Here is a 12,573-nt window from a genome sequence, read left to right on the forward strand (position 1 = left end):
CACAGATCATGCCATGAATTTGAAACATCCATTCCTGCCGTAGCCAGGTTACAAGATCCCATGAGACTATCCCAGGCCCAAGAACTCTCCTGTGGCCTCCCCCAGGGCACACGGCTTGGTCCAATTGTTTTCGTGGCGCGTCAATGGCGCAGGTAAGGGTGCTCTCGAGCGACTAGATGTTCTTTACCATTCGGCCATCACTGCACATCACTGCACTCTATACTCTGTAAACTGGTCATCTCTGTATACCTGTCACAAGACCCACTGGTTGATGCTTATTTATAAAACCCTCTTAGGCCTCACTCCCCCTATCTGAGATATCATCTATTGCCAGTCACATTCTGTTAAAGTCCCCAAAGCACACACATCCCTGGGTTGCTCCTCTTTTCAGTTCGCTGCAGCTAGCGACTGGAACGAGCTGCAACGAACACTCAAACTAGACAGTTTTATCTCAATCTCTTCATTCAAAGATTCAATCATGGAGACTCTTACTGACAGTTGTGGCTGCTTTGCGTGATGTATTGTTGTCTATACCTTCTTGCCCTTTGTGCTGTTGTCTGTGCCCAGTAATGTTTGTACCATGTTTTGTGATGCTACCATGTTGTTGTCATGTTGTGTTGCTACCATGCTGTGTTGTCATGTGTTGCTGCCTTGTTATGTTGTCATAGGTCTCTCTTTATGTAGTGTTGTCTCTTGTCGTGATATGTGTTTTGTCCTGTGTGTGTGTGTATTTTTTTTAAATCCCAGCCCCCGTCCCCGCAGAAGGCCTTTTTGGTAGGCCGTCATTGTAAATAAGAATTTGTTCTTAACTGACTTGCCTATTTAAATAAAGGTTGCATAAATAAAAATCAGAGGGTACCCTATCCAACTCCTGGGCCTTTGTGGATGACCTGAACCTCATAGAATCAAGACACCTTCCTCCATTATACATCTTCGGCCACACACTTGAGGTTGTGTCCAGCACCAAAGTGCTTGGTGTTTCACTCCAAGCCAACCTAAAATGGGACATACACATCTCCGACATTACCACAAAAGGGAACCGAAGGCTCTTCATGAAGAACCATCATCACCACTTCAACCTGGAGTCCGGTCGCACCAATCTCTGCAGATCCTTTGCCCAGAAGCTTGCAAAATCCCAGGATTACAACAAATGGCTACCTCAGAAGAAAGACCAATTCAGTGGCAGATCTACCCGATCCAAACACAAACTGAACCTTCCCCCTACTCAGATTGACAGATATTACAACATCCCTATGACTTTGTGAGACTGCTTAGTGCTGCTTAACTGTAATATTGTACTGTATACTGCATATCATATTTTTATATTTACTTACTTACTTACTTACTTACTTGCCTATGTATGCTGCAATTCAGCTTTTAGCTGACAATGTGTACAATTAAAAAATGATCCTTAAATATAATATATAACCATAAATTATTATTTTGATGTCCCTGAAGGAGAACCTTTTCTGGTTCCTAGACCTTTCTACCTGGAACCAACCTTTCTACCTGGAACCAACCTTTCTACCTGGAACCAAAAAAGGTTCTCCTGAAGGGATACCACTGGTCAAAGAATCCTTAATAGTTTTAGGTAGGTAGCCCCTATTTGACAAAAGTGGTAGGCTTTCTTGGATTCATTTTCCAATGTCTTCCATGCAGGACCCCAGGCGAGAAGAGAATGGTTGCATTCGGAAAGATACTCCCAGTAGTTGGTGAGTTTGGAGCATTTCAAAATCGCCTGTTGTTGGCAATATCGATACCCAACATATTCATGGCCTTTCACATGTTCAGCCAAGTTTTCACAGGTATGAATTTTCCTCACCACTGCAACACCGACTGGATACTCGCCCGTGGACCCAAATTGACCTATGACCAACAGAAAAATCTCACACTTCCAATGAATGATGTCGGGGAATATGAGAGCTGTCGTATGTTCACACCGGTGGACTTGGACTTGGAAACAATTCAAGAGCAAGGAATCAACAGCACCATATATTGTACAGATGGGTGGGTTTACAACACAGCCCAAGGAAACCCCACTCTAGTGACAGAGGTAGGGATGAGGTCAATAATTGCATTACCCCAGCCCAACTCCTATTGAAATCTATGCACTGCCTGTTGAGAAGTTCAGTTTTGTGCAGATAGCCCAAGTTAGTTTGGTTCTGTTTATGCTATTTGATTTGGCAGCTTGACAATCGTTTTCATAATGTCCCTAATTTTCTCCTAAATGCTTAGACATCAATCACTATGTTCTGTGTTTTAAATCTGTGTCCCTTGAAGGCACTTGTTGTATATAAAGTTGAACTTGGAAGTTTACATACACTTAGGTTGGAGTCATTAAAAGTCATTTTTTTCAACCACTCCACAAATTTCTTGATCACAAACTATAGTTTTGGCAAGTCGGTTAGGACATCTATGTGCATGACACAAGCCATTATTCCAACAATTGTTTACAGACAGATTATTTCACTTATAATTCACTGTATCACAATTCCAGTGGGTCAAGTTTACATACACTAAGTTGACTGTGCCTTTAAACAGCTTGGGAGATTCCAGAAAAGTATGTCACGGCTTTAGAAGCTTCTGATAGGCTAATTTACATCATTTGAGTCAATTGGACGTGTACCTGTGGATGTATTTCAAGGCCTACCTTCAAACTCACTGCCTCTTTGCTTGACATCTTGGGAAAATCAAAAGAAATCAGCCAAGACCTCAGAGAAAAAAATTTGTACACCTCCACAAGTCTGGTTCATCCTTGGGAGCATTTTCCAAATGCCTGAAGGTACCACGTTCATCTGTACAAACAATAGTACGCACGTATAAACACCATGGGACCATGCAGCCGTCATTCCGCTCAGGAAGGAGACCCGTTCTGTCTCCTAGAGGTGAACGTACTTTCGTGCGGAAAGTGCAAATCAATCCCAGAACAACAGCAAAGGACCTTGTGAAGATGCTGGAGGAAACAGGTATAAAAGTATCTATATCCACAGTAAAAACGGGTCCTATATCGACATAACCTGAAAGGCCACTCAGCAAGGAAGAAGCCACTGCTCCAAAACCGTCATATAAAAGCCAGACTACAGTTTGCAACTACACATGGGGACAAAGATCGTACTTTTTGGAGAAATGTCCTCTGGTCTGATGAAACGAAAATAGAACTGTTTGGCCATAATGACCATCGTTATGTTTGGAGGAAAAAGGGGGAGGCTTGCAAGCCGCAGAACACCATCCCAACCGTGAAGCACAGGGATGGCAGCATCATGTTGTGGGGGTGCTTTGCTGCAGGAGGGATTGATGCACTTCACAAAATGGATGGCATCATGGGGAAGGGAAAATTATGTGGATATATTGAAGCAACATCTCAAGACATCAGTCAGGAAGTTAAAGCTTGGTCACAAATGGGTCTTCCAAATGGACAATGACCCCAAGCATACTTCCAAAGTTGAGGCAAAATGGCTTAAGGACAACAAAGTAAAGGTATTGGAGTGGCCATCACAATGCCCTGACCTCAATCCTATAGAAAATGTGTGGGCAGAACTGAAAAAGCATGTGCGAGCAAGGAGGCCTACAAATCTGACTCTGTTACACCAGCTCTGTCAGGAGGAATGGGCCAAAATTCACCCAACTTATTGTGGGAAGCTTGTGGAAGGCTACCCGAAACGTTTGACCCAAGTTAAACAATTTAAAGGCAATGCTACCAAATACTAATTGAGTGTATGTAAACTTCTGACCCACTGGGAATGTGATGAAAAAAATAAAAGCTGAAATAAATCATTCTCTCTACTATTATTCTGACATTTCACATTCTTAAAATAAAGTGGTAATCCTAACTGGTCTAAAACAGGGAATTTTTACTAGGATTAAATGTCAAGAATTGTGGAAAAATTTAGTTTAAATGTATTTGGCTAAGGTGTACGTAAACCTCCGACTTCAACTGTATATCAGAGTTATACCTTAGTTATGTAAGAATGGCCTTGACTTGTTCATGAAGTCAATGCTTAGGTCTTGTTTTCAACCTTTATTCACTTTTCTATCCACAGATACAGTGCATTCCGAAAGTTTTCAGACCCATTGACCTTTTCCACATTGTTACATTACAGCCTTATTCTAAAATTGATCAAATCAGATAATTCCTCAATCTACACACAATGACAAAGCGAAAACAGTTTTTTATTTTTTTTTATACAAAATTAAAAACAGATACCTTATTTACATAAATATTCAGACCCTTTGCTATGAGACTCAAAATCGAGCTCAAATGCATCCTGTTTCCATTGATCATCCTTGTGATGTTTCTCCCAACTTGATTAGAGTCCACCTGTGGTAAATTCCATTGATTAGACATGATTTGGAAAGGCACACACCGGTCTATATAAGGTCCCACAGTTGACAGTGCACGTCAGAGCAAAAACCAAGTCATGAGGTCGAAGGAATTGTCCTTAGAGCGCCGAGACAGGATTGTGTCGAGGCACAGATCTGGGGAAGGTTACCAAAAAATGTCTGCAGCATTGAAGGTCCCTAAGAACACAGTGGCCTCCATCCTTCCTAAATGGAAGAAGTTTGGAACCACCAAGACTCTTCCTAGAGCTGGCAGCCCGGCCAAACTGAGCAATCGATGGAGATGGGCCTTGGTCAGGGAGGTGACCAAGAACCTCATGGTCACTCTGACAGAGCTCTAGAGTTCCTCTGTGGAGATGGTTGTCCTTCTGGAAGGTTCTCCTATCTCTCCAGAAGGACAACCATCTCTGCAGCACTCCAACAATCAGGCCTTTATGGTAGAGTGACCAGATGGAAGCCACTCCTCAGTAAAAGGCATGACAGCCCGCTTGGAGTTTGCCAAAAAGCACCTAAAGACTCTCAGACCATGATAAACAAGATTCTCTAGTCTGATGAAACCAAGATTGAAAAAAATGCCAAGCGTCACATCGGGAGGAAACCTGGCACCATCCTGACGGTAAAGCATGGTGGTGTTAGCATCCTGTTTTGGGGATGTTTTTCAGCGGCAGGGACTGCAAGACTGGTCAGGATCAAGGGAAGATGAACAGAGCAAAGTACAGAGAGATCCTTGATGAAAACCTGCTCCAGAGCGCTCAGGACCTCATACTGGGGTGAAGGTTCACCTTGCAACAGGACAATGACCCTAAGCACACAGCCAAGACAACGCAGGAGTGGCTTTGGGACAAGTCTCTGAATTGCCTTGAGTAGCCCAGCCAGAGCCCGAACTTGAACCTGATCTAACATCTCTGGAAAGACCTGAAAATAGCTTTGCAGCGACGCTCCCCATCCCAACCTGACAGAGCTTGAGAGGATCTGCAGAGAAGAACAGGAGTAAATACAGGTGTGCCAAGCTTGTAGCGTCATCCCCATGAAGACTCGAGGCTGTAATCGCTGCCTAAGGTGCTTCAACAAAGTACTGAGTAACGGGTCTGAATACTTATGTAGATGTGATATTTCAGTTATGTATTTTTATGAAAACCTGTTTCGCTTTGTCATTATGGGGTATTGTGTGTAGATTGATGAGGGGAAAAAACTATTTAATCAATTTTAGAATAAGGCTGTAAACTAACAAAATGTGGAAAATGTCAAAGGGTCTGAATACTTTCCGAATGCACTGTATCTGATATATTGTGAGATTATGCATGTATGTTGCTTTTAATATGAAAAGAAGCCATCTATTTCCTTATCATCAAAGGCAACTAAATTCTCTCCTCTTTCCTTTCCTTCTCATCAGTTTAACCTGGTGTGTGACAACAAAGGTGTGAGTGAGGCATCACAGTCCATCTACATGACCGGCCTCCTAATAGGGTCCCTGGTGTTTGGACCTATGGCAGACAGGTAAAACACACAACCCACTTTTTAAATTATCACAAGTTTAGTGAAGAGGTCACCCCAAAAATGTGAAATACCCCCGCAGGTTTGGTCGTCGCTTCGCCATCCTCGTTTCCCTGCTCTTCCAATTGCTGTTTGGAGTGGCCGCTGCCTTCTCCCCCAACATCTATGTCTACATTAGCCTTCGGTTCGTGGTCGGCATGACAATATCAGGCATTGCCATGAACACATTTGTGCTAGGTGGGGCAATACTCCCAGGTTGTCTCTTACCACATAAACTCCAATCTCTAATCTCAATTAGCCAAAATATAACACCTTGTACTGTCTACAATCATCAAACAGTGTTTGACTATTGGGTGAGCTGACAGCCCCAAACTATTGTAGTGTGTGATAGTTATTTTCCTATTTGGAAGGGGCTGAGTGGACCAGTACATCTAAGCGGGCCCTCTTCACCATCCTCTCACAATGTTTCTATGCCGTGGGGCTGATGTTGCTGCCGTGGATCGCCTACGGGGTCCGCAACTGGAGGGCCCTGCAGCTGGTGCTTTCCAGCCCCGTCCTCCTACTGGCTGTCTACTTCTGGTGAGCCTGAATTTCATACCTTCTGGTGAGACTGACCTTCATACCTTATGGTGAGCTTGACCTTCATACCTTATGGTGAGCCTGACCTTCATACCTTATGGTGAGCCTGACCTTCATACCTTATGGTGAGCCTGACCTTCATACCTTATGGTGAGCCTGACCTTCATACCTTATGGTGAGCCTGACCTTCATACCTTCTGGTGAGCCTGACCTTCATACCTTCTGGTGAGCCTGACCTTCATACCTTCTGGTGAGCCTGACCTTCATACCTTCTGGTGAGCCTGACCTTCATACCTTATGGTGAGCCTAACCTTCATACCTTCTGGTGAGCCTGACCTTCATACCTTCTGGTGAGCCTGACCTTCATACCTTCTGGTGAGCCTGACCTTCATACCTTCTGGTGAGCCTGACCTTCATAACTTATGGTGAGCCTAACCTTCATACCTTCTGGTGAGCCTGACCTTCATACCTTCTGGTGAGCCTGACCTTCATACGTTCTGGTGAGCCTGACCTTCATACCTTCTGGTGGCTTGTGCGTGGGCAGCGGGTGGAGGGAAGGAACGATTAAATTGCCCCCAGATACTCATGTAAGGTTTGATTTTTATGTGGATGAGTTTGTCCTCTCATCAAAGCAAAGGCTTATTTGTGTATTGTGTAGTTACCTCTTTGGAAGGGATATTTGGATGACCACACATTTTTGGGGGATTTGTAGACCAATATTGTGTGGGTGTGTACGCGCTAGGATTCTCCCAGAGTCGGCCCGTTGGCTACTAACTCAAGGCAGGCAGAATGAGGCCAGGCAGGAGCTCCAGAGGGCAGCTGCGGTCAACAGGAGAGAGGTCCCCCAGTCATTACTCGACATGGTGATTTAACCATCCTTACTGGAATACATTTAATTTGGGGATACAGAATGTAAACATGTAAAAAAAAAAATATATATATATATATATATATATATATATGAAGTTGCATTTGTGGTGTTGATTATTTAGTTGCATCTTCTTCTAGCTGGAGGCTGAGAACACGTCTACAACGGGCAGTATGATGGACCTCTTCAAGATACCCAACCTGAGGAAACGTGCCCTCACCATGAGCTACATCTGGTTTGTGTGACCAATGATTTAGCTAAATACAAACTCAACATCTGTTATGATCAATATTCAAAATACTGTTTAAATGCATTAATTCACAACAATTGTAGTGCATTCCAGCATGGAGTGCATTTCTTCATGCCCCATCTTGTTTATACAAGCTGTTTTCCCCACTCTCCCTTGGGGCAGGTTTGTGACCAGCCTGGTCTACTTCGGTGTGAGTCTTAACGTGGGACATTTTGGCCTGGACATCTACCTGACCCAGTTCATCTTTGGCCTGGCAGAGATTCTTTCTCGCCTGGGCTGCTACACCCTCCTGGAGCGCCTGGGCAGGAGGCCCTGTCAGGCAGGCACTCTCTTCTTTGGTGGAGCAGCTTGTCTCCTAATTCTTGCTATTCCTGAAGGTGACTACCGAAGGCTGTTTCCAGTTATGCAAATGCTCAACCATCTACCCTATCTGTGTTTATACTGTGTAGCATTCAAATGTTTTATCTTCGTCCAATTTCCCTGAACTTGGTGTAGTTGGCGTTATATTCTGAAACATACCTGTTGGTGGTACTTATTTCTGTCTTATTTTGACCCTTAGACCTTCCAGTATTGGTGACGGTCATTGCAGTGACTGGAAAGTTTGCTATAGCAGCCTCCTTCACTATTGTCTATGTATATACTGCTGAACTCTATCCCACCATTGTACGGTTAGTTAAATTCCCAATGTATACTGTTTATTACAGCAGAATAATATCCTCATTCTTCATACTGTGTATACATGTCAAAATGTATCCTCATCCACTTTTGGATACATTTATTGCAATGTCTTTCTTCATGTCGTCCTTGCAGACAGAATGGTGTGGGTCTGAACTCCATGTGTGCCCGTGGGGCGGGCATCCTGGTCCCTCTGTTGCATCTGCTAGAGGTGTACCACCAGGCCCTGCCCATGCTCATCTGTGGCCTCCTGCCCTTCATCGGCGGGGGGCTGTGCTTTCTACTGCCAGAGACCCTCAACACTGAGCTCCAAGACTACATAGACCCACTCGAGGAGAAGACAATGTGGGTAACCTCTCTGTTTTAGACATTTTAGCTGTCTATATTTGAATTGTGAAGTATGTGAATTGAAGCAAGCACCATACTCATTGATTTTTACTTGTTGATTTTAGAACATCAGAGAGCGGGACTATTGAAAACGGACTCGATGAGGAGGAGAAACCAACTAAATTGAGGAGCTCAAAATTCTGATCACTGTCTGGTCCATACTCCCTGGAGGTGTGAGTTAGTTATTACTCTAAAATGTATCTTATTTTTTGTAAATGACACCACCCTTTTGGGACTAATTATTTGTTTAAATGAGTGAATAATACAAAATGATTGATGTTGTGTATAAAATATGGACCCATCACAATATTCATCTTGGTGATCAGGGTTGCCATATGGGGGGGTTGGATGATTCTAAGGGCCTGTGACTGAGGGGCCCTAAAAAATTATTTAGAACATTAGGTTAAAATAAATCAATAATAAATTATTAACCTATTGTCATTAATATAATATTTGATTTACAATGTACTAATAAAACTTGCGGTTTCTTTTTATTTTCTAGTTTTTGGCAAAATGTAAACATCCAGAGATGTTTTAGCCGACATCAATACAGGCAAACTTTTAGCAAGCTATTCATACTAAATCACTTGTCCCTGCCTGGTGCCAGGCCCACAGATGCAGCTTCAGGCCCAGCAGCCCTGTCTCCCCATCCCCATACCCCTGAACCAGCCCTACTCCCAACCCAATCTCCCAAAGGAGGTGGGCAGCATTGTGTTGAATGACATGTCAATTGGCATAATTGCAGGTACTGCAATGCATTGAGGACAGGAAAAATCTCTGACGCAGGCAGCCAATATCAGAGCCTTAAAGGAAGAGATGCAGGCTCTTAGAGATGGATGGGAGTCTCTTCTGTCTGAGGCAACACTGATTGCTACGCAAATGGATGTTGCACCTCAATTTAGCAAGGAACACAGCCGCCAGAGGAAAAGGAAGAGATTCCATGATGAGACCTCTCAAGAGAAGACAGCTCAGGACAGTGCAACAACGGTGTTTTGGAACACTGTGTTTTTTTTACTGCTATGGACACCAACATAAGTGACTTTGACACTAGGTTCCACACCACTGAAAAAATTGTAGAATAATTTTCTGCTGTTCTGAAAGTTGGGCAGATTAGTGAGGATAAAGTCCCTTCTGTGTGCCAACCACTGATCATGAAGTATTCCAGAGATCTTACACCTGAGTTTCAAAATGAAGTAAGACACCTGAACACTGTATATGCTGCCACTTTCCCCCCTAACTTGTACCCTCTTGGTCTCCTGAATGCAATTTGTATGATGCAGCTGCAAAGCATTGTTGGAGAAGTGTGCATTGCTTTACGTATATTTTGCACACTGCCTGTGACTGTTGCTGGTGGTGAGAGCTTTCAGTAAGCTAAAACTGATCAACTATTTGAGGTCCACTATGTCCCAGGACAGGCTTTGCAGTCTTGCCATGCTGTCCATTGAAAGTCTGTTAGCTAGAAAGCTGGACTTCAAGACTTGATCAGTGACTTTGCTCCTAAGAAGGCCCGGCGCTGGGCTCTTGGTGAGTAAGGCTGAGCAAGAGCCAGTGATAACTGTTAAATGGCATGGATATTGGATCACTACACACATGATGCCCACAGGCTGAGAACCAGACAGAACAGGATGTATCTCAAAGTAATGGTTGGATTGCCATAAAATATGTCAAGACCCCAAGTGAAAGAAACCTATTGATTTGGTGACCACTTGACCTTTCCTCTAGCGCCACCATCAGGCCTTTTCAGTTCCGTTTTATTTTCCATTTTCTGTTTCCACTTTTACAGCAGCTTATTTTCCAGTTGGTATGTATACTTAGTTCAAAAATCTGCTGCTGATTTTTATTATTTTGTTTGTTATATCATTCTATAGATGATAATGTTAATTTATTGTAGTTGCATAGGATAATGTATATTTAAGTTATTTATTTGAAGTTATTCATTAATGTTAAGAGAATTTTCCATTCAAGAATTGTACCATTAAAATGTAATTTAGACTGTAAAAGATGGCCTTTAGCACATTTCTTATAGAGGGTATCAGTCTTTGAACAAATATTGAATTCCACTGCATGCAGAATGTTGCATGCATGTCTGCAATGTGTTATATTTTCACAGCTCACTGTCAGTATATATCGTACAGTAAATATTGGACTACAAGATAGTTGCAAGCCTGCAAAGGAGTTATTTAAAGCTTTGAATGGCTTCGATTGGGTTCTGAAGGTGTGTGGTGACAGCAATTGCACAGAGTTGGTGTGGCCTGTGGTGATGGGGCCCAAAATCCCTGGCGGCGCCCCTGTTGGTGATACCTCTCATGAACAGCAGATGGTGCCAAGTAACTTTTCAATGGGAGAAATGGTACAGAGTTTACAGTGCCTCTGGAAACTGCCCTCAAATTGCTTAGATAAATGTTAGTGGGACTGCAGATAAATTAAAAAGTCTCAATAGCACAATAGTATACTATTGATATAAACTCAGCAAAAAAAGAAACGTCCTCTCACTGTCAATTACGTTTATTTTCAGCAAACTTAACATGTGTAAATATTTGTATAAACATAACAAAGATTCGACAACTGTCTGGTCCAGCGACGTTGTTGCCGGTGATGTCTGCTGAGGACCTGCCTTACAACAGGCCTACAAGCCCTCAGTCCAACCTCTCTCAGCCTATTGTGGACAGTCTGAGCACTGATGGAGGGATTGTGCGTTCCTGGTGTAACTCGGGCAGTTGTTGTTGCCATCCTGTACCTGTCCCGCAGGTATGATGTTCGGATGTACCGAACCTGTGCAGGTGTTGTTACACGTGGTCTGCCACTGCAAGGACGATCAGCTGTTAGTCCTGTCTCCCTCTTAGGCGTCTCACGGTACGAACATTGCAATTTATTGCCATGGGCACATCTGCAGTCCTCATGCCTCCTTGCAGCATGCCTAAGGCACGTTCACACAGATGAGCAGGGACCCTGGGCATCTTTCTTTTGGTGTTTTTCAGAGTCAGTAGAAAGGCCTCTTTAGTGTCCTAAGTTTTCTTAACTGTGACCTTAATTGCCTACCGTCTGTAAGCTGTTAGTGTCTTAACGACCGTTCCACAGGTGCATGTTAATTAATTGTTTATGGTTCATTGACCAAGCATGGGCAACAGTGTTTAAGCCCTTTACAATTAAGCTATTTAGATTTTTACGAATTATCTTTGAAAGACAGGGTCCTGAAAAGGGAACGTTTCTTTGCTGAGTTTATTAACTCTGTAGCCATATGAACTTGAAACCATCATTTTTGGTAGACACTGAACAGATAAACCTGGATCCTGATGTCCTGCATGTCACCTAGGGCCCATTATATCCTGTTTTATACATTTTCTTTCCATGCACACGGGTGAACAATGTGAGAAGCGCCACCTATATATGGACAGTAATTGCATGTCTGGAGAGCTGTGGAGGTGCAGTCACAGCAGACAAAGCCTGTCGCAACGCTTTTATAATGCTTCCATAATTGTCATGGGAAGTGAAGAAAAGACCCGAGGGCTTTCTGGGGTCAACGGAAGGTGAACTGTGACAAGTAGAGACGAAATGGGAATTCATGAACCTACCTTTGAAAATAGTGTCCTGGATCTGTACAAATAGATGTGGATATTTTAAGCACCAAAATCCTACAAAAATTACTTTGACGTTTCTCCTCTTCCTTGGCTTCCTCTCATAAAACAAGGAAGGAAAATAAATATCATTAAAGAACTGAAATGGCAGGGGAAATTTTAATTGAGGGCCCCTGGCTCTGTCTGATTCAAAGCAAATGATTGGGGGACTTTTGCAAATGCATATGAGCTGATGTTAACAATGGTGCATGTAGATGGGCCCCCTTTTCAGAGACATGTTTGAATGGACAAAAAAATGTGTTGCAGTTAGAAAACCTTTGAGATGGGTCACATTTTTTTGATGGAACAATTTTGTGAAATAGTTTAAAATGCCATTTCTCTGGAAATATCAATCTGCATAACGTAAT

General features: G+C 43.0%; 1 protein-coding gene across 1 annotated transcript; it reads left to right on the forward strand.

The window, feature by feature from the left end:
* The first annotated feature begins 1,678 nt into the window (after positions 1 to 1,678).
* LOC139364627 (solute carrier family 22 member 13-like) lies at positions 1,679 to 10,591 on the forward strand. The gene is made up of 10 exons (XM_071101532.1): positions 1,679 to 2,053; positions 5,732 to 5,835; positions 5,915 to 6,069; positions 6,243 to 6,411; positions 7,154 to 7,274; positions 7,420 to 7,514; positions 7,692 to 7,906; positions 8,089 to 8,197; positions 8,340 to 8,549; positions 8,657 to 10,591. Exons 1-10 carry the CDS (start codon positions 1,679 to 1,681, stop codon positions 8,733 to 8,735), a joined length of 1,632 nt encoding a protein of 543 aa, XP_070957633.1. The 3' UTR covers positions 8,736 to 10,591.
* Positions 10,592 to 12,573: the final 1,982 nt, after the last annotated feature.

This window comes from Oncorhynchus clarkii, chromosome 2, assembly GCF_045791955.1.
Source record: "Oncorhynchus clarkii lewisi isolate Uvic-CL-2024 chromosome 2, UVic_Ocla_1.0, whole genome shotgun sequence".
Classification (NCBI taxonomy): domain Eukaryota; kingdom Metazoa; phylum Chordata; class Actinopteri; order Salmoniformes; family Salmonidae; genus Oncorhynchus; species Oncorhynchus clarkii.